The 21140-nt window shown below is 40.7% G+C and overlaps 3 protein-coding genes across 3 annotated transcripts; 2 read left to right on the top strand and 1 right to left on the bottom strand.

Moving 5' to 3' along the window:
- The first annotated feature begins 10954 nt into the window (after positions 1-10954).
- LOC124704336 (probable histone H2A variant 3) lies at positions 10955-13136 on the top strand. The gene is made up of 3 exons (XM_047236590.1): positions 10955-11013; positions 11136-11284; positions 12609-13136. The coding sequence occupies exons 2-3, from the start codon at positions 11168-11170 to the stop codon at positions 12903-12905; spliced, it is 414 nt and encodes a 137-aa protein (XP_047092546.1). The 5' UTR covers positions 10955-11013; positions 11136-11167; the 3' UTR covers positions 12906-13136.
- A 2523-nt stretch (positions 13137-15659) lies between these two features.
- On the top strand, positions 15660-17566 carry LOC124704335 (calmodulin-like protein 4). Its single transcript, XM_047236589.1, has 4 exons — positions 15660-15755; positions 16717-16874; positions 16989-17069; positions 17198-17566. The coding sequence occupies exons 1-4, from the start codon at positions 15683-15685 to the stop codon at positions 17348-17350; spliced, it is 465 nt and encodes a 154-aa protein (XP_047092545.1). The 5' UTR covers positions 15660-15682; the 3' UTR covers positions 17351-17566.
- A 1037-nt stretch (positions 17567-18603) lies between these two features.
- On the bottom strand, positions 18604-20188 carry LOC124697479 (ATP sulfurylase 1, chloroplastic-like; the record flags this gene model as incomplete). Its single annotated transcript, XM_047230064.1, has 4 exons — positions 18604-19030; positions 19120-19206; positions 19337-19597; positions 19778-20188. Coding segments are annotated over 4 exons (900 nt in total), but the record flags the coding sequence as incomplete, so codon positions are not given.
- Between the last annotated feature and the right edge of the window lie 952 nt (positions 20189-21140).

Genomic DNA, 21140 nt, shown 5'->3' with positions numbered 1-21140 from the left:
ATCGCAATACTTGTTTCTACTTGTTTTCTCTGCAAACAATCATCTTCCACACAATACGGTTAATCCTTTGTTACGAGCAAGCCGGTGAGATTGACAACCTCAACTGTTTCGTTGGGGCAAAGTAGCTTGGTTGTGTTGTGCGGGTTCCACGTTGGCGCCGGAATCTCCGGTGTTGCGCCGCACTACATCCCGCCGCCATCAACCTTCAACGTGCTTCTTGGCTCCTCCTGGTTCGATAAACCTTGGTTTCTTTTACGAGGGAAAACTTGCTGCTGTGCGCATCATACCTTCCTCTTGGGGTTGCCCAACGAACGTGTGAAATACACGCCATCAGTCAACTAACGAAAGTTAGATAATAACCTAGGGCATATGCATAAAATGACAACTCAAAATTTCGCTCTGCCTATTTTTACGAATTTTTATGGTAACAACATAGAATCCGTTTCAGGACAGCAACTTCCCCAGATCTTACTTTTTTGCTATTAGAGGCTATTTTTGGCACAAAAATGAAATAAAAATGATAAGGAGATGTTATTACAGAGGTAATAACTTCCAAGACTCAGCAAAAAGAAAAATTATTGTAAATAAACATGAGTTATCTCCCAAGAGTGCTTTTCTTTAACGCCTGTCAGATAGGCGCAGAAAAAGAGCGAGCATCAAGTATTATCAAGTGAAAAAGCATTAAGATCAACGCGAGAAGTATTTCCAACAAATATTTTGTATTTTATCAATATGAGTCTTAGAAGACCCTTTCTCTGCACTTTTAGGTTCACTACTTTCATCAAATGGATTTTCAGGAACAATCGAATCAAAATTCTTTTCCTAAGCTTCATGCATTGCTACTAATTTGAAAGGTATTGATATTTTAGCCTCTCTCCTATCTTTGGTTTTGTCAAGGGTACCAAAGATATCTACACATGAGCCTAGCTTCTCAAACTGATCAAAAACTTTCCTAGCTTCTATAACAAAATCTTTAAATTCTCTAAGCAAAGTTTCTAGGATAAAGTCTTTCTTTTCATCATCCTCAATTTCATGGAGTTTAAGAAACATCTGTTGCATTATTATAGGATTAAGGCTAACAAATCTAGCCTCCAACATTTGAACTAAACAAGCTACACCAGCTTCATAATTAAGAGCAAGTTCTACCAGAGATTTATCCTCAATATCTTTATGCTTACTAACATGATTGAAGAATTTTTTAATGTTATCTTTCCCAATTATATAACCACTACGTACAGATAGGTCCTTCAGATCGTACTTAGGGATCAACATAATGAACTAGAAACAAAATAACAACTATAAAAGAAACTATTTTTTTGTGTTTTTGATAATAAGACAACTTAAACCAAACTAGTTTTTTTGTGTTTTTGATATAATAAAGCAAAAAAAAAAAACAAAAAAAATTAAACTAAGCAAACTATAACAAAGTAAAAATATTGAAGATGAGAGACTCCCCTTGCAGAAATCCTCTTTCTCTCCGGCAACGGAGTCAGAAAAATAGCTTGATGGTGCTTATCATAACGCCGACGTCACACTATTGGGGAACCCCAAGAGGAAGGTATGATGAACACAGTAGCAAGTTTTACCTTAGTAAAAAACCAAGGTTTAATCGACCAGTAGGAGAAAGGCATGACTTCTGAAGGTGTTGCTGGCTGACTAGCGGCAGGGCGCACTACCGGCGTCAGCAACAACGTGGAACCTGCACACAACACAACCAAAGTACTTTGCCCCAACTTGTAGTGAGGTTGTCAATATCACCGGTTTGCTGAACACAAAGGATTAGACGTATCGAGTGGAAGGAGATGTTTGCAGAAAGTAAACATAACAGGATTGCAGTATCAGTGTAAAAGAAGAGGACCGGGGTCCATAGTTCACTAGAGGTGTCTCTCCATATTGATAAATAACATGTTGGGTGAACAAAGTATAGCTAGGCAATTGATAGAATATCGACCATACATGACAAGATGATTACTATGAGATTTGATTGGTAATTACAACATAATACATAGATCGTAATCCAACTGCGTCTATGACTAATAATCCACCTTCCGGTTATCGTCCGAACCCCTTTCAGTATTAAGTTGCAAGCAACAAATTATCGCATTAAGCAATGTGTTTAAAGTAAACAATAGAATTACCCTCGGTTAAAATATTGTTGTTTTCTTCCTAGTAGCAACAACACATCTATAATCTTAAAAGTTATTGTCACTCTCCCAGAAAACTAGAGGCATGAACCTACTATCGAGCATAAATACCCCTCTTGAGGTCACAAGTGTCCACTTGGCCAGAGTTTATACTAGCAACGGAGAGCATGCAAGATCACAAATAACATATGACATGAATATATAATAAATCTCAACATAGTATACAATATTCATCGGATCCCACCAAACACAACGTGTAGGATTAAAGATGATCTTGATTGTGTAGGGAAGCTCACAAGATCTATACATGAAGCACAAAGTGGAGAAGACAACCATCTAGCTACTGCTATGGACCCATAGTCCAGGGATGAACTACTCCCGCATCACTTCGGAGGTGGGCATGGCGATGTAGATGCCTCTGGCGATGATTTCCCCCTCCGGCAGGGTGCCGGGAAGAGCTTTAGAACCCCCCGAGATGGGTTCTGCGATTGCGGCCGCGACGGAACTTTTCGTGGATGGAGGCTCGGGTATCCAGGGTTTTCCCGAGAAGATGTATAAATAGGCGGAGGATTTAGGTCAGTGGGGTGCCTGGGGGGCCCACACCACCCCTTGGAGCGGGCCCAGGCTTGGCCGCGCCAAGGGTGGGTCTGGCCGCCCTGTGGCGCCTCTTCGACCCCCCTCTGGACTTCGTCTTCGTTTCGGTAAAATATTAACTTCGGCTTTTGTTTCGTCCAATTCTGAGAATATTTTATGTACAACTTTTCTGAAATACAAAAATAGCAGAAATTATGGAACTAGCACTGTGGCATCCTGTTAATAGGTTAGTGCCGAAAATCATGTAAAAGTGCAACAAAGTGTAAGTAAAACATATATGACTCGGTGTAAAACAAGCATGGAGCATCAATAATTATAGATACGTTTGAGACGTATCAGTGGCCATTATGAGTCAAAGACTCAACCAATAAAGTAAATTATCTTGATTTGAAGGACTATACTATGAATGCAGAATGATGTTGTAGTCAAGGCATTCAAAAGTGCTCTATGTAATAATCAGTTGGTATCTCCAACAATTCAAAATGATATTACCGAAGGATTTGCGGAACAAATTATGGGCAATATTTTGAAGGACATTGGCAATGATCTGTTCAGCTTATTGGTTGATGAGTGTTGTGATGTTTCTGACAAACAACAAATGGCAGTTGTTCTAAATTATTTCGAAAATATGGGGTGTCAAATGAGAGGTTTGTTGGTGTTGTTCATGTAGAGGAGACAAACCAAACTTTGCAATCATAAAATTAATTTTAGAGTTGAGATAATCTATTGTTGTCTCCTCTACATGAACAACACCAACAAACCACTCATTTGTTGCCATAGATTTGTTGTTAGATTTGTTTATTTGCTGCCATAGATTTGTTGTTTCTTTACTGCAATAGATTTGTTTCTTTGCTGCCAATCAATTGTTTATTTGCATAGATTTGCTGTTGGATGATTTAAATCGCAGATTCCATGATGTAAATTCCGGGTTACTTTGTTTCATGTGTACTTTAATCCCAAGTCTTTCTTATCCTTTGGTCTATCACCTTTTAAAGTTAGTGATAACTCTTCCCGTTGCCACAAAAATTGTCGAGAGGTGCTTCTCAATTATGAGCTTGTCAAGAGTGTGGTATGTAACAAATGAGTGATGATTATATGATCCATAGCCTCGTTTGCTTTGTAGATAAAAAATTTGGATACTATTCCGAAGGAGGTGATAGTTGGATGTTTCCATGCGGCAAAAATCATCGTGGGGTGAAAATAAAGGTGATGTTCTTAAGCTTTTCTTATATACCGCCACTTCAGTTTTTGCAATCTCAGTATGACATATTTTTGCATTACAGGTTGGAGAATTGAAATTGTACTAAGAAGACATCAAGCATCAGCCATGCCTATTAGAAGACAAGTGTTCTCTTTTCCAACTTAGGAACTAAAAATAATTTTGTTTACTTTTCTTAGATTACTTCACTTTATGGAAATCTGGAATGAAATCGGCATACCTTAATGTGACAATATTATGAGATAGAACAATTTAGCTTATTATGTACATTATTTTGCTCGTAAGCTTAACTTGGTTGGTGTGTCTCTTGCAAAGAAGATAATTAATATTGGTGAATTCTTTGATATGATATCATTATTGGTTACCGTGGCAGGATACTCTTAGAAGGGAAAGGATAGATATTATCATCAGGAAGAAGTGAGGAAAGCCATGTGCAGGGGAGAGCTTTCTATAGGATTTGGATTAACCAGGAGATTTCTCTCCAAAGACCGGGACACACTAGATTAAATTATCACAATACAACTTTCTTGAGTTTTTCGAAGATGTTCCCTTTGGCTAAAATACTAGAATACGTGGAGGAAGATGGAAAAGATCCGTACAAGAAATGTCAAGCCAATGGTCTTCTGAAGTATTTTCAAACATTTGATTTTGCATTCTTTCTACACATGATGATGATTATCATTGCTTGAACAAATGGATTGTCAAAAATGTTTCAAACTAAGGGCATGGATATTGTAAATGCTATGTCAGATGTAGAATCTATTAAGCAGGAGCTAAGGAAGCTTAGATCTAAGCATGTTTGGAATTATCTCTTGAAGAAAGTATGCCTATTTTGCTAGACATATGAAATTTTAGTGATGTACATAAAAAAGACTATAAATCCAAAGAAGCCAAGGCAAAGGACTGACATTGACAATGATCATCATTATCGGGTTGACTGTTTCTTTGCTACCATAGATTTGTTGTTAGATGATTTAAATCATAGATTCCATGAGGTAAATTCCGGGTTGCTTTGTTTCATGTCTGCTTTCATCGCAAGTCTCTCTTATCCTTCGGTCTATCGCCTTTTAAAGTTAGTGATAACTCTTCCCGTTGCCACAACAACTATCGATAGGTGCTTCTCGATTATGAGCTTATCAAGAGTGTTGTACGTAACAAACGGGTGATGATTATATGATCCATAGCCTCATTTGCTTTGTAGATAATTTTTTTGGATACTATTTCGAAGGAGGTGATAGTTGGATGTTTCCATGCGGCAAAAATCATCGTGGGGTGAAAAGAAAGGTGATGTTCTCAAGTTTTTCTTATATACCGTCACTTCAATTTTTGCAATCTCAGTTTGACATATTTTTTGCATTACAGGTTGGAGGATTAAAATTGTATTAAGAAGACATCAACCATGCCTATTAGAAGACAAGTGTTCTCTTTTCCAACTTAGGAACTACAAGTAATTTTGTTTACTTTTCTTAGATTACTTCACTTTCTCAAAATCTAGAATGAAATCGTCATACCTTAATGTGACAATATTATCTTATAAAAATATATTTTATTTTAGTCCTTAGTCACTATGTTGTCGTGAGTTTTGTTTTGTTTTGTTTTGTTTTGCCCCCACTCATTTTTCATATTGGCCCCGCCCATGAGATCACTCACCACCTTCGATAAAACTCTATGTGAGGCATGTTGATTTCTTTCAGTATTGACAGTGAAACTAAAATTTGCAAAACAACATGAATTGTGCTAAACCTGACTATAAATGGAAGATATAAAAGGAACAAAAATATAGAATTGATTCAAAGTGAACTAAGGGGAGCCAAATATCTAACCAATAGCTAGGCTCTATTTTACATAAATCATGGATGAGGTGAGACAAGATAATTATTAAACCTAATTACAAATATTTCTAATCAGAAAGGTTGGGTTCGTAGCAATGGGGAATGTTTCCTTTTCATGAACAATAACTTTACAAGTTTGAAAAATGTGATCCAATAATTCAGGCTTCCAGCTACGCCCATTAGTAAAACAAAGAACCATGTAACTATGTTTAGCTATTTGCATAGGAAATAAGGACCATTAGTATAAAAATATATATTCAATGAAGATTTAAATATTGTATAGATGCATAGAAGTCATAAAAAAATTACAAACAAGTAATTCAATTTTGTGATGCGTCCATGAACAAAAATCTAGCAACATAACTCCAAAATCTAGCAACGTTATTTAGCTACAGAGCATGAGCATATAGAGATGTACATGAAACCATGAAATGCGAATGTTCAGCCATAAATTTGTAGCATGAGAAAAAGATTCAAAGCAAGCATGACTAAAACACAACCATCACATTTCTTGCAAATTTTGAAGCAGGATTCAAGAAAGAAGTTAAGAATGTCATACCTATATATGGTGTGGCCTGCCGTGTCTTGATTCACTGTCACTGGTACGAAGAAAAAATAGAAGAACCATGTGGCGATCGCAAAAATAAAAGTGTCATGCAAACATCAATTCAATTAGCACACCAAGAATTAGGTTATTGTATTTGATTCAGAGAATTTGGGTATAATTGGTTTCAACACATAGTGAAACTAGACTGCAGTACAGATGGCAACCTCAAAAAGTGCAAACCAAATCTCTCAATTTGTAGGTAGAATTTAGTTTAATAGAAAGAAAACAAGCATATATACCACTATCAAGTCAATAGTGCACCACCATGGTAGTACAAGCAAAATAAATAGGTTTCAAACCGATTGATGCTAACCGACTCACTAACATATCAATGTTAAAAAGAATGTATATGTTTTAGCATGCACATATAAGCATATACACCATCTAGGATAAATCTATCAGTTCAATTTGCCACATGTCAGCATAACTCTTAAAACTCTATCCGGTGAAAATTTTCTTGAAGCGGGTGAACATATGAAAGAGGATTTGAGGTAAAAATACTAAAAATTTATAGAACCAAATAAGTGATAAATGAAGAATCATTCTGCAAATGAGGATATGAATCATCCATATATGCATAATAAGGAAGATAATTTTCAATGGCAAAATAGGTGGAACTAAATATAAATATTATCTTGAGCATAAATAATATAAGTGAAATAACTATAAGGACCATGTCGACGCCACCATATCAAACTATAGCATATATAAAAACTAAGTTCATAGTTTGCCAGAAGATTTGGATACTTATGAAGTCAGTGCACATAATCAAAAATTAGAGTCGAGTTTTGAAAATGCTAGACCTAGCATGCAAAATAATTATGAAGTCACTGCATTTAATCAAATTGTAGCATATGAAAAAAGTAAGTTCATAGGTTAGCCATAATAATTAGTCTTATGTAGTATTAAACATTGGACGCACCTTTGCCGCTACCTGATCAAAACTTCTACATTTCATGTACTGCTCATATGCAACAATACATGTGCCAAGCAACATAGGCATAATCAATCTTTGCATGCAGCAATACATTTTTCTAGTTGGAGATATTTCAGTTTGCTGTCAACTGTTTTGCTTATAGGCAACCCGAAATTTCTACTATCTTGGACCAAGAAATACCTAATGCGAGAAAAATAATACAAGGAAGAGCACTCATATAATTTGTTTTCCTTCAACCCTAGAGCAACCTGGAAAATAGAAAACAATGATACTAAGACAACAATCAGCTCACATGTTACCCATTTGTTTCACAAACCAAGACCAAAGAAAAAAAAGGTAATCTTACTTGGACATGAGGCTGGTTATTAGCATGTGGATAGCTGGTGCTTTCATTAGGAAATTTGTGATGATATATTGTCAAACTCCATTTGACTATTTTCATCTGCTCTGCACCTACAACAGTACTCATATTCATTCAATTGTCTAGTACGCTTTCCTGGAGTGGGGCACTAAGTCAACATCGAGACAAGATATCACGGGATGCAAGATCATGTATAAACTGGCAAATTCAACACTCATGTAATGCTCAAACCTATGTACCGAAGAAATTCCACCATTTGTCAACCTAAAACTCTTCTCTATATTTTTGTATAAAATCATATATTCATATTGTAAATTGTTACAAAGAACTCTTAGCCTATATCCAATTTTATAGGTTATGCATGAAGTTTCTGACAAAAGGTAATCATAGAGACCAATAGAATCATCAACAAACCTTTATCACACTTTCTCCAACACATGAACAACAATACTAAACAAAGATGCTCAGGTGGGAACTGTTATAGTGCTACATCAAATACAACCACCATTTGGACATTGAGAATTTGAGATAGCATGTATGCACTGTAAAATCGGTACCTATATTATTCAGAATTTAATAAATTATATTGATTAGCAATTATTTTAGAGGGAATACACATCACTTATAATTTTTGTCACTGATACAACACCATGAAGACCAGATGTGGCACTGAAAACTAGAAGAAGTGCAAAAACAAGACCAACATCACAATCCCGAGGGGAAGGCATGTAAATACATTGCAATTGTCATGACTTGGATAAATTTCATCAGTCTTGAGTCAGGCTTTAGTCATTCATTCACCAAAAGAAATAAGCAAATACACGTACTTAACAATTCATCTCACAGAAAGAACACATCAAGACAAAATATATGCCTAGTATATTGGCAATACGAGTGTGCCAACTGTCAGTTGATTGTGAAGAGCATTAGTACTATTTTCCACCAAGAATTTAAAACCTTCGGCCATAGAAGGTTTCACTAACACCAAAAAAGGGAACAATTATGCATGGTGAACATCAACAATTAGTAAGTGATAAAAACATTGTGTAAACCTATTAGATAAGAGTGGTCAAGCATCATATACCAAATAAGGATGTAGCAAAGAAATTAACTAATATAGTATCAAGAGAAACCATAAGTATGACGTTGATGGGTAGAGTAGCTAGCAAGCAATACCCTGATTTTATACCTTGAATCCATCTTTGATGAAATTGAGAAACGAGTAATCCTAAATGCATAAATGGAATAACATTGACTCACCCATTTGGTATATGCATCATAAATTGGGGCCTCCCAAAAATTCTATCTGCTACCTCTAGCTACATATAGAGAATGTAAAATTGACAACCAATTTAACTGAGAAACTGAGACTATACCCACAAATAAACAAGCACCGACTATCTATGTCGTTCTTGTTGCCTCCATTGGTGACAATGTTGCTGAGGCCACATAAGGAAGGACACCGACACAAAAGAATCCCAGCCTCACATCTCCTTCCTCCTTCCTAGCAAAAAACCCACTTAGGTAGCAAAGTAATATTCTCTTAGCTTGCATTACATATTTCTCTGTAAGCTAGAGTCAAGAAGAGATTTGTAAGAAATTTATTACTATTTGTTTGGCAAATCATATTTGGTAAATGGTCTTATCCAACAATTTCCCTCTCACACTAATTACTTATATGTCTTAGAGTGCAATGGTAAAATACTTTACATTTCGTAGCTTACAAAAGAAGAAGTTACTATAGTAATCCATTGCAATACTAAAGAAAGCCAAAGTCTGGTTAAAACAAGTACTTGAACTAATAGCGTCAAAATAATGTAGTTCGCCTTCCCAGGAACAACATTGGATTTCTGTGCATGAATAAGGTCGATGAGGTAACTTCTGTTATCCGCTTGAAGGACAACTCTACCCTTTGAGTACCAGAACCAACTCTTCCAACAACAAGGAAGATGTAGTCCTTAAGGAAATCTAAAGCAAGAAGCTGTAGGAAAAAAAACATGACCAATAAAACAGATGGGTACAAGAAACAACCTAACATATAATGTTTCTCGTGCCATCTGAGATAAGTAGAAGACTAACAAAACAATGGCAAAATATTTTATTACCATATGCAAAAATAGAATTTTCCATATGCCATATGAGTTGTGCATATGCAAAAACAATAATGTCCACCACAAAATAATTGCAAAATATTTTCTTACCATATGCCATCTGAATTGTTCATTCCTAGCACCGAATTACAATTAATCCTAGCGCACTAAATTACAATTCATAACCTGCTATTTCAGACCATAGAAACACCAAACGAGATCGAGAGAGAGAGAACCAAACACCATCTTGCTTGAGATGAGGCAGACGAGAAGGATAGGATGGAGGATCGTTGTTGGAAGATGCATACCCTTGAGAGGAGAGTCAACACGCAGTCGCCGACGCCCAGATGCCGTTGATGTGGGTGGCCATGGTGCTAGGGAGGCGTCGCGGAGGCCGAGCTCGTCGCGTGGCCATCTCTGCATCTTGTAGTCGGCTGCTTAGAGAGAGAGAGAGAGAGGGGGGAGGTGAGATGTGAAAGAGAGATAGAGAGATCTGGAAAGGTGGATAGGCTAGAAGGCGTACCTGCGGGTGAACGCCGCCGCTGGTAGCCATGGAGGCGGGGACACGCCATCGAAGGCCGAGCTCGTCGAGCCCCTCCCATCCGGTCCAGATCCTCATCGAGGAGAACAACAACGATGACCCAACGACGTTGATGGCTAGGGTTTTGAGGAGTGGAGTAGGAGAGGGACTAGGTGAGGGACAAAGGGGACGTAACCATGGGGAAAACCCCTTCTCTCTCCATGGCCAACGAGGGAGGGAAGCCTCCATGACCGGCGTGCCCCATACCCGGCACCAAAGGGCGGCCGCCACACAGCGGCGGCGCCATCCTCTCCAAAGTCTCCCAAACCCTAATTAGCAAGTGAAATATCGATTTTGCCCCTGTTACCCTAGCAAAACCACGATGTAGCCACCGCCGCGTCTCCCTCCTCTCTTTTCACCTCACACAGAGCAATACATAGACACGGTCGCTGACAAGCGGGGCCACACGAAAAGCAGGTCCACAAATCAGTGAGCCATACTAGGATGACTAGTAGTAAGGGAAGTTAGCGGTCATACAAAAGGACGGCCAGGATCAGTTTCGCAGCTGAATCGGACGGCGCAGACCACGCACCTTTATTTTCCGTCCTTTATAAAATCCCCACCAAACCAGACCAAGAGCCCACACTCCACAAGCCAGGAAAAAAAATCGGCCGCGTCGCGTGAGGAGAAGGGAAGCGAGGCGAAAAAGGTATGGGCTCCCCCGCTAATCCTATCCGAAATTCCAATTCCCCCGCTATTTTGGCCGCGGGATCCGCCCGATTCGCGCCCCGATCTGCTCTGATTCGGCGGATTTGGTCTCGTTTTCGACAGGTCGCGTTCGAAGCGGAGCGGAAGCAGAGGAGATGGCGGGGAAGGGAGGCAAGGGCTTGCTCGCGGCCAAGACGACGGCGGCCAAGACCGCGGAGAAGGACAAGGGGAAGAAGGCCCCCATCTCCCGCTCCTCCCGCGCCGGCCTGCAGGTGAGCGCGCGAGCTTTGCTCTGCTTTGACCGACCCGTACGCGGGCTTAGATTTGGTTTGAATTCGAAGCGTCCTGCTCGCGCTTGCCGTCAGGCCGTGGTATTCTAGTGGGCTCGCGGCTGGCCGGCTCTAGGGCACGCGTTTCGGTAGTTGTAGAGAGGTGATTGCGTGCTATTTCGTTCGTTAAGCTCGATATGGGTTAGGTTCTTTGGTGGATTGTATGATCTGCTGTGCGCACCAGTTTGGGTGGGGTTTTAGAGGTTCAAGAAGTCGTGTAGTCTCTACTTAATATTTGTAGATCTGTAGAAGCATTTGGTCTGTCTAGCTGTGTTAAGTGGGCTGGAGTCTCCATCATGATCATGTCTATTCGATTTGGTCGTGGGCGCTTCTATTGGGATCAGAAGTTTTGAACTGTTTACCTTTTCGTCTTAGCAGAGGTTTTGGTTCGTGATGGTAACATGAGCTAAGAGGGTGGTATACTTTAGATGATTGTAGATTTTGTGATGGGTACAGTCCCTTGTCCATTTGGTCTGTAGATGGGTGGTGAGGCTGCAGTGCTGTTACCAGTAATGATTGTAGGAGACTGGAAAATTGGGGGATATGGATAGAGATCATGCCACTGCTTGTCAACTGGCTTGGGCGTATGTAAGGTCGGGCGTTGAAGTGTTGAGGCTGTTGACTTGTTATAGAGGAAGGTGGTGATCTTGCGCTTTGGGACCACCTCTGGTACTTGAGCTGCCCTAGGAGGCACAACTATGATTGAAGGAGAGTGTCATGCATGTTAGTGTTATTTTGTCTGAACTTCCAAGGCATAGAGTGCTCCATTTCGTCCTAGTTTTACTGTGTGTATATGCTGTTGTCACATCATTCTCATAAGTCATAACCCACTTTAACTGTGCTTAATCTTCTTGGTATCATGTATTACTCAAACAACAATAGCTTGTTAACATATGCTAATCTGTGACGCAGACTTGTGTGTCTTGCGTTTTGCTGTCACATCTGTTTTGCAGTCCACTTCAAGCAGGTGATATGGACCATGTGGTAAATTGGTCCATGGTAGGTAGTGTTTAAATTTACGAATATCTTCTTATTGGCCTTGCACTTTGCAGCTTGAGTGTGCCTAGGTTTGTAGGTCCTGTTAGTCAGATGTTTCAGAAAATCCCGCTAAGACACTTAGTTTGCGTGTTTGCATGCTTTGATTACCGGTGTATGAACACGGTTGATTCTGTTACTGTTGTGCAGTTTTTGTGCAGATGAGTTTATTATATCTGATGATTTTGTGACTTGCTCCCCGTACTAATTATTTTGCTATGCTATACTTCAGTTCCCTGTTGGCCGTATCCATCGTCAGCTGAAGCAAAGGACTCAGGCGAATGGCCGTGTTGGTGCTACTGCGGCTGTCTACTCTGCTGCTATCCTGGAGTACCTGACTGCTGAGGTTCTTGAGCTGGCCGGCAACGCCAGCAAGGATCTGAAGGTGAAGCGTATCACCCCTCGCCATCTTCAGCTGGCCATCCGTGGAGATGAAGAGCTCGACACCCTCATCAAGGGTACCATCGCTGGTGGAGGTGTCATCCCGCACATCCACAAGTCCCTCATCAACAAGTCTTCCAAGGAGTGAAGAGAATAGCAAAGGAGTATCTTAGCTTAAATCGAGGCATTTCCACACTCCGTGTGGGATCAGTTTATCTTCATATCGTTTAGCTTATTAGCTATGCTTCCAGATCGAAGTAATCCGTCTGTGTAATGCTTCCCTGGTACTGCTTCCGTTATTTGGACCATTGGATTTGTGTTTGTTCGTTGACTTTGTGATAGACCCTGAATGCAAAACTTCTTAAAATGCTTTGAGTAATTGTTGGCAGTCTTCTATTCCAGTTGTCTGCATCTGCTTTTCCTTCTTGGATTACTGTTTTTTTTTTATGATTTCTGGAGTATAGCTCAGTGGAATGTGGATTTGATGGAGTTCAAATGCACAGAGCAGGACTGTGCAATATCTCACTGCGAATCAGGAGGGAACTGAGGGATGTACACTGATTGCAGACAGCTATTGCAGCTCTACGACTTCGGAATGTTGTTGCTGCTGCAGCAGTGTGCTGGTGTGCGTGCAGTGAACATGCCTGATCCGAATCAGATGCAGCGATCATCACTGACGCACAATTGCTGTTTGCTTGACTTCTGTGAAGAGTCAAGACTGCAACAGGTGAGTATCATTCTTATTATACGCTTGTATCTGACTGGATCCAGCATTCCAGCTTAGACATGAGGCAGATGTGGTCAGTCTGTTGATTCTTTTAATGGCATCGGCTAAAGGAGTGTACGCCTCCTTTCACAAGTCGCAGCTTCCTAGCGCCAATGAATGGCACCTCTTTGTTCACGTCATTCTCTTGGTTGCAGTTTCACTCACTTTTCACCACCGTCAGTTCAACAGGGCCTTGCGTGGCAGGAGCTGCACACCAGCCATGTTTCACTGACTAGTGAGATTGCTGTGGTCGCTGTCCTGAGCACGTAGCGGGAATGGCATGGAAAGCGCAGTAAACGGCTAGGAAAACAAGTAGACCCCCAAGTTTTTCCGCAAAGCGCGCCGCCCAGCGTCCACAGCGCATTTGAGTAATTGTTGGCCGTCTCCTATTTGGACCATTGGATTTGTGTTCGTTTGTTGACTTTGTGATAGACCCTGAATGCAAAACTTCTTAAAATGCTTTGAGTAATTGTTGGACGTCTCCTATTCGAGTTGTCTGCATCTACTTTCCTTCTTGAGTTACTATTGTTCTGATTTCTGGAGTATAGCTCAGTGAAAGGCAGAACTGAAGGGGCTCACATAGACGATCATAGAGTTGTGTGATTGCTCTGCGAGCCAGGAGGGAAGTATACTGACTGCAGATATCTGTTGCAGGTCTACGACGGTGGAACGTTGATGCAGCTGCTGCAGCAGTAAGCTGCTATGTGAGCAATGTGCATGCCTGATCCTAAGCAGATGCAGTGATCATCAGTGATGCACAACTGCCGTTTCCATGTCAGCTGTTTCCTATTATCAGTTTTGGCTGTCCCCTATTCCAGTTATCTGCATCATCTTTTCTTCTTGGCCTACCGTTTTTGTTCTAATTTGTCGAGTACAGCTCAGTTGATGGCCGAGTTGAAGAGGCTCAGATACACATAGCAGGCCATGAAATTTTTCGCGAGTCAAAGAGCAAAGTATGCTCATGCAGTTGGCCGCTGCAGGTCTACGACTGGAATGTTGCTGCTGCAGCAGTGTGCTGCTGCGTGTGCAGTACACACGCCTGATCCGAAGCAGATGCTTTAAATTTGATCATCAATGACGCACAATTGCTGCTCGCTCGAGGCAACAGATTCCCTAAATACCTATCATTGTTATTTTACACTTGAAGCTGACTGTATCCAGCTTTAGACATGAGGCGGAAGTCTTCAGTCTGCTTATATATCTTTTAATCGCCGCAGCTAACGAGCATGTATCCCCTTTTCCGAGGTCACAGCTGCTACCTCAAGGTTTAATCCATTCCGTTGCAGGTCAAATCCTGACATCTGTAACCAAACATACTGTCACTCTCCCCTCTTTGGACAATGTCACCTCTGTGTTCGTGTCATTCTCCTGCCGCAATTTCGCTCACTTTTCAGCACCGTCAGTCCAACGTGGCCTTGCGTGGCAGGACTTGCACACCTGTACGCGCTTCTTCTCGTGACTATTTTGCCACGTCTTCTGAGCCTTTATAAGGGCTCTTTTGATTCATAGGATTTATATAGAAGTTGCGTAGAATTTAGATTCTATGTAAAATAATTTACACAAGTTGTTTGATTCGTAGAAATATATCCTATACAATCTTGTAGGTAAATCCTATAGAAAAAACATTAGATTATATCCTAAAATTTATTGTTGCTACAATTAAACATACGTAGTACTTAATATTTTCATAGGAAGTAGACATTACATTCTAATTCTATGCTTTTTCCTATTCCTATATTTTTCCTCTCATAAATCTAAGAAGCCCCTAAAACTGAACCAAAGGCACATGCTTCACTGACTGCTGAGACTGTAGCGGTCCCTGTCCTGAGCACCGAGCGGGAATGGCAGGGAAAGCGCAGGAAATGGCTTGGAAAACCGGGAGACCCAGCTCCAAGTTTTTCCACAAAGCGCACCGCCCAGCTCCACAGCGTGTGCGAGTCTCTGTCTCCGGGCACACCGAGGTCTTCTTTATCTACCCCCTCTTATACCCCCATTGGCACGCTAGGATGCTTCCACCCTGCTTCCCTCCTCTGCTCTGCTCTCGTTATATTTGCTTCTGGCTACTGTGGCTCAGCTTTCTACCTCTTCTCCTCCTCGCTCACAACTCGCTTCCACTCCAAGAAAAACTCGCCTGTTGCCTTCTGACATTCGGCGGTTGCATGGAAGGGCTGACGGGCGAGCAGATGCTGGCGTTCCAGGAGGCCTTCTCCCTCTTCGACAAGAACGGCGATGGTCTGCTTTCCATTACCCTCTCCTTGATCGATGGACCATGCCTTCTCGTTTATTCTGATGCAGTTTTTGCTGGGATTGTTTCTTTGCAGCGATGCTAGTGCCTAGTAGTTTGGGTAGCCTTGTTTTCGTTCATCTTCTTAGCAGAGAACCATAATAAGTAGCCTTGTTTTCGTTGATCTTATTAGCAGAGAATCATAATAAGTTATGTAACGTGTTTTTACTTGCCTAGCTTATGGACCTGTAGAGCAGTGGATGGAATTTACAGTATTTCTTTGAAAGTTCAGCGGTAGAGGTTCGGTTCCCTACGACTAGTTTCAGAGATTAGTTTGGTCAAATGACCCTTCTTTTAATTCAGCTCCTGGCATAACAAAGCGTTTCTTTGATTAGCTCACTTGTCCTTGGTCTTGAGGGCCCATATATCTTTGCCGTAGGTTATCCCCCTACTTTCTTCGAGTAAATGTATTTTTTTTATAGAAGAGAGCAAATGTATTCAAACTTGCTAATCTAATGGCCAAGTTGCTCATGTAACTTGTAGACAGGAATTCCCTGGAATAATTATGCCATCCAGAATCAACACGGTTTTTGTGTTGGACTTGGATGTGGTGATATCACTGTTTGACGTGTAACTGCCTAACTACTTCATCATATATATAAGCTCACATCAAACGTAACTTCAGCATATATATATAAGCTCACATCAAACGTAGCGTATCTTTGACCGCTCTTTGCACGTGGTGTTCCCTTATCCCTTGCTCCCTTTGCAATTAGGATATGTTTGTATGCACAAGAACCTAGCTTTAGCAACAGCACCGACCCGGATGCTAATCGTCTCCGCAAGCAAAATCCTGCTATTATTACAGTCATGCCTTTTCCTTTTTGTGATGTTTCTGACCTTAAATGATCACAATTTCTTAACCCGATTGACATGTGAGATATTGGGACACTAATTTGTCACATGAAGGATGCATAAGCTTGGAAGAGCTGGCTGCGGTGACTCGCTCTCTCGGCCTTGAGCCGACCGAACAGGAGCTCAACGACATGATGCGTGAAATCGACACGGATGGGAACGGGATCATAGATTTCCAGGAGTTCCTGAACCTTATTGCAAGGAAAATGAAGGTAAACTCTGCAATCTGATGAATGATCAACTGGTGACCTACATTGTCGATCTTCTTCTCATGTTTGCCAATGTCTGAATGTGATGTTGCTTTTGATTTCCATTGGGATTTGCAGGATGGAGATGGTGATGAAGAGCTGAAGGAAGCTTTCGAGGTCCTGGACAAGGATCAGAATGGTTTCATCTCCCCTGTTGAGGTGGCTTAGCACTCTTTCACATGTTCTGATTGTTCTGATTAACTTCCAAACTTATAGCTTTCAAAAAAAAAAAACTTTCAAACTTATTTTGAGCATTGCCGAACTTCATCTTGTCCATGGAAATGCAGCTGAGGACAGTGATGATCAACCTCGGGGAGAAGATGACCGACGAGGAGGTTGAGCAGATGATCAACGAGGCGGATACCGATGGTGACGGGCAGGTGAACTACGATGAATTTGTGCTCATGATGAAAAATGCCGAGCGCAAGATATCTGGGTGATCATATATTCGTATGCTGCTGATAGATGTGAACAACTGGTTCTCAGGTAGGATGCATTGTCTCACACTGTAAATTCACCGCCGGCAGCTTGCAACTTGTAATATCGTTACTTTCGTTTCCTGAAACCATTGTAAGCTTGGAATGTTTCTCTTAGAAGTTGCCTGTGAATTATGCGATTTAATTTGTCACATTATTTAGATGACAATCTTTATGTTCTTTATGTTTATCAAGCCTATTACATTTTCAATATATTCTACAATGTCACTTTCAGTTATGAAGCTTGAATGATTCTTTACATATATTTGTTAGCATCTCTGTCAATAGAGTGAATTCCCTAGTTTATCATTTGTGGCATTGGTTACCCCATTTAACAGCAATCCACCCTGCTTACCACATTTAGTTTAGTGCCAATTTTTGTAACCTCTTTTAAGTTTTGAAAGTTTCCTGTCAAGTGGGACCCTGTCTTTAGGTCTACGTGGCGTGCCTCCGAGGTATACTGTTAGTAAGCATGTTCAACGTGGCAATGGGGTTCACGCCCGAGTGGGCTAAGTTGCGCCATAACCGATTCAGGCTGCTCTCAATCCACTCCGTTCCCCTCTCTCACAAGCGTGACTACGGTTAGAGATTTGGTAGCAGTGGCGATGGTGAAGATAGGTACAGAAGTAGGATCAACATGTCGTTACTGTGTTGCTTCACAAAGGAGGAAGATGCCCGAGGGAAAGCACCGCGCTCCCAAAACAAAGGGTCCACCGAGCCAAGGAATAACGTGGAAGAACCGTATAGGTTTAGCCTATAATCTCATATGTGTCATAGGAACTTGCACGCCGATACAAAATTTCAAAGATTTCTCTATGAACATAAGGATTTTCAGACAGCTTCTCCCAAATTGGATAAGAGGACTTGACCTAAAACACACAATTGATTCATATAACTCAGATCAAAACAATTACAAGTGCTGCACCCTAGTTTTAGATCACCATTTATCTTTTTTTTTTCGAAATGAGATCACCATTTATCTATGTTCCTTGGTCCTTTCTTTTACAATCTATCATGGATATTACGTTTTCAAAAAAATCCATCATGTCTATTTCATTTCTGCAGCTTGAATTCTTCTTTATTATTTTTGTTGGCATCTGTTTATATCATTCATGTGACCTACTGAAAAAATTATCTCATATATGTAAATATTTGAGAAACCTAAATCTGAAAATTTCTTTGATTGGAGAAGGGGTCGTAGCAATCACATCAAACACTAGATAAAATACCACCATACTTTATATGTAGTTATGTACAAATCTGGCAAGAGGATACAAAACCCATCCTTATTGGCACCACAAGAACATGATGGGCTCCAGGGGGCAACACTGCTAGCAGATAGTATGCAGTACAAACCACAAGGGACTGTTGGGAATCATGCCCAAATGTCAAGTCCTACCACCAATATATGTATACCACCATATATCATCGGTTCTTAGTCGCAAAGAACCGTCCATAATACCAGGAACACACATATTCATTATCTGAAGCATATTTCAGCTTCTACGCCGCAACTGCCTCTCGCAGTTTGGGGCTGCCTTCTGGTGGGGTCAAGCTGTCGTAGTACTCGACGAGGACTTTCCAGCCACCTGGGCACATAAAACCATCTGGTGGACTCTCACGGTTCTTGGCAAGACCGCGCATCTGTGTACAGAGGCAAGTTTGTTAGGACATGGCTAATAAAGCATTGGTGCCAAAGTTGCTCATGTGCTAATGACACTACAATGAATTACCTTTGTGCCAGAGATGAACAGGAAGTCTTCTTTCCTTGATGGGTCGAAGAAATTCATTTTGTTGTACTTTCTGTCATATGCAGCCACCTGATCCAAACAATCAGAAGATATGTCAAGAAACCAGAATACGTCAAGGATATTGTATATCGCAAAACTGAATAATTAGTTGTTGATGTCAAGATCAGGATGAGATATATGGTCTTGAAGGATTACACACCTTGAAAGGAAGGATATTCAGCCTCTCAAGCCCAGGAGCCATACTCAATACTTTTTTCCCATGATCAGCATCATAAAGGTCCCTCTTTTCCATTGGATGACCCATACCAGCAGGATCTCTTCCAACAATATAGAAGTTTGCACCAGCATTGATACGAGCCTTGGCATGCCATTGCACCTCAGTTGGCCCAGCATAATGCATTGGAGATGGGAAGATTGCAACCACAGTTGATTCTGGGTTTAGTACACCTTCCTCAAGAACCTAGCAAAATGAACAAGAACGTCAAACAATGCAAGAATTACACCATTTCTACATCTTAAAGCTTCTACTACCATCATCAAATAAAAGGTTTAGACATAAGACATGGCATATATTTTTTGCCCAAGAATATAGTTTAAAAAATGAGACAGATCGATGGTACGATTGCTTATAACTGAATACCTTCTCATGCTGCTTCATTCTCACACTAAGAGGCACATCGTCAGCTTTTGTGAAGCCTCCCAATGGATGGAGAAGAAGAACAGGGTTTTTGTAGCCCATATCAAGAAGGCGCCTGCGTGTATCAGTCATGAGCAAAGCATGCCCATTGTGCACAGGGTTACGGAGTTGAAAAGCAAATACTGCATCAGCATTGCGCCTGGCAAATTCTTCACGTAGCTGTGCTGGGGACAGGCGATACTGATCGAGACCATCATTATACTTGATTGGTTCAATGACCTCCAAGTCTCCACCAATCAACCAATCACCAGCATTTGTGATCGCCTCCTCTACATACGGCAGTCCAGGTGCAGTTGTTCCCCAAGTCCGTGCAATTCTTTCTTCCTTGTTGTGCTTGTAGATCTCAATGCTGAAAAAAAGAAGAAAAAAAGTTAAGGATGAGTTGAAGATTTAGAGAATTTAGTGAAGTAAAAAAAACCTCACTCCCACAGTCTATGCCTGTTTTCAGGGTATATTCATTAAAAGTCAGATGTAACATCTTCTCCGGAGTTGAGGTTTCGATGGAGGCATGTTACGTCAACTTCATTACGTCACTTCACTCGTTTGGTAACAAAATTTATAAGCTGGGATTCCATTTTTATTTTTTTAACATTTGATGCATATAAAAGTCTGGCAAATGCAAGTGAAACAGTGGTGACGTAACACGTAAGTACACGGTATGAAACGTCCTAAAGTACTCGAAAGGCGGCAAAAAAACGACAAAGCCGAGTATCCATTTGAGGAAACGATCGAATACTAGGTTTAATACGACCGAAGGCATTCTCTACTTTAATACGACCGACAGTATTACCGACTTGAATACGACCGGAGGTATTATCTGTTAAAGGATGCATGATTACATACTGTGGATCATCTGAAAATGGTCAACACAGTGAAACAGTGGTGACGTAACACGTAAGTACACGGTATGAAACATCCTAAAGTACTCGGAAAGGCGGCGAAAAAACGACAAAGCTGAGTATCTATTTGAGGAAAATAGATCCAATATTAAGTTAAATACGACCGAAAGCATAATCTACTTTAATACGACCGACAGTATTACCAACTTGAATACGACCGGAGGTATTATCTGTTAAAGGATGCATGATTACATACTGTGGATCATGTGAAAATGGTCAACACACAGAAATATCCTGATAGAAGCATGAGTGAAGTTCTCACTATCATAGCCCCATTCCCACAAAAGTGGAATCGCTATAAAATTTAGTTTGATCATCAAACGACCAGTTGAGTTAGAAAATTGCTGAACATTACAATTAGCTCATATCATGAATTGACGCATCCTTGACCATATTGTTTGTAAAGG

This window comes from Lolium rigidum, chromosome 3 (assembly GCF_022539505.1).
Source record: "Lolium rigidum isolate FL_2022 chromosome 3, APGP_CSIRO_Lrig_0.1, whole genome shotgun sequence".
NCBI classification, from domain to species: Eukaryota; Viridiplantae; Streptophyta; class Magnoliopsida; order Poales; family Poaceae; genus Lolium; species Lolium rigidum.
The sequence above is the reverse complement of the archived record's forward strand: the minus strand, read 5'-3'. Positions and strand labels throughout refer to the sequence as shown.

Bases quoted from the DNA above. Each gene is read 5' to 3' on its own strand.
- LOC124704335 (XM_047236589.1), top strand. From the start codon at position 15,683: ATGGAAGGGCTGACGGGCGAGCAGATGCTGGCGTTCCAGGAGGCCTTC. The intron at 16,875-16,988 runs GTAAACTCTGCA...TGGGATTTGCAG, and splicing joins TTATTGCAAGGAAAATGAAG to GATGGAGATGGTGATGAAGA. The intron at 17,070-17,197 runs GTGGCTTAGCAC...ATGGAAATGCAG, and splicing joins GTTTCATCTCCCCTGTTGAG to CTGAGGACAGTGATGATCAA.
- LOC124704336 (XM_047236590.1), top strand. From the start codon at position 11,168: ATGGCGGGGAAGGGAGGCAAGGGCTTGCTCGCGGCCAAGACGACGGCG. The intron at 11,285-12,608 runs GTGAGCGCGCGA...GCTATACTTCAG, and splicing joins CCTCCCGCGCCGGCCTGCAG to TTCCCTGTTGGCCGTATCCA.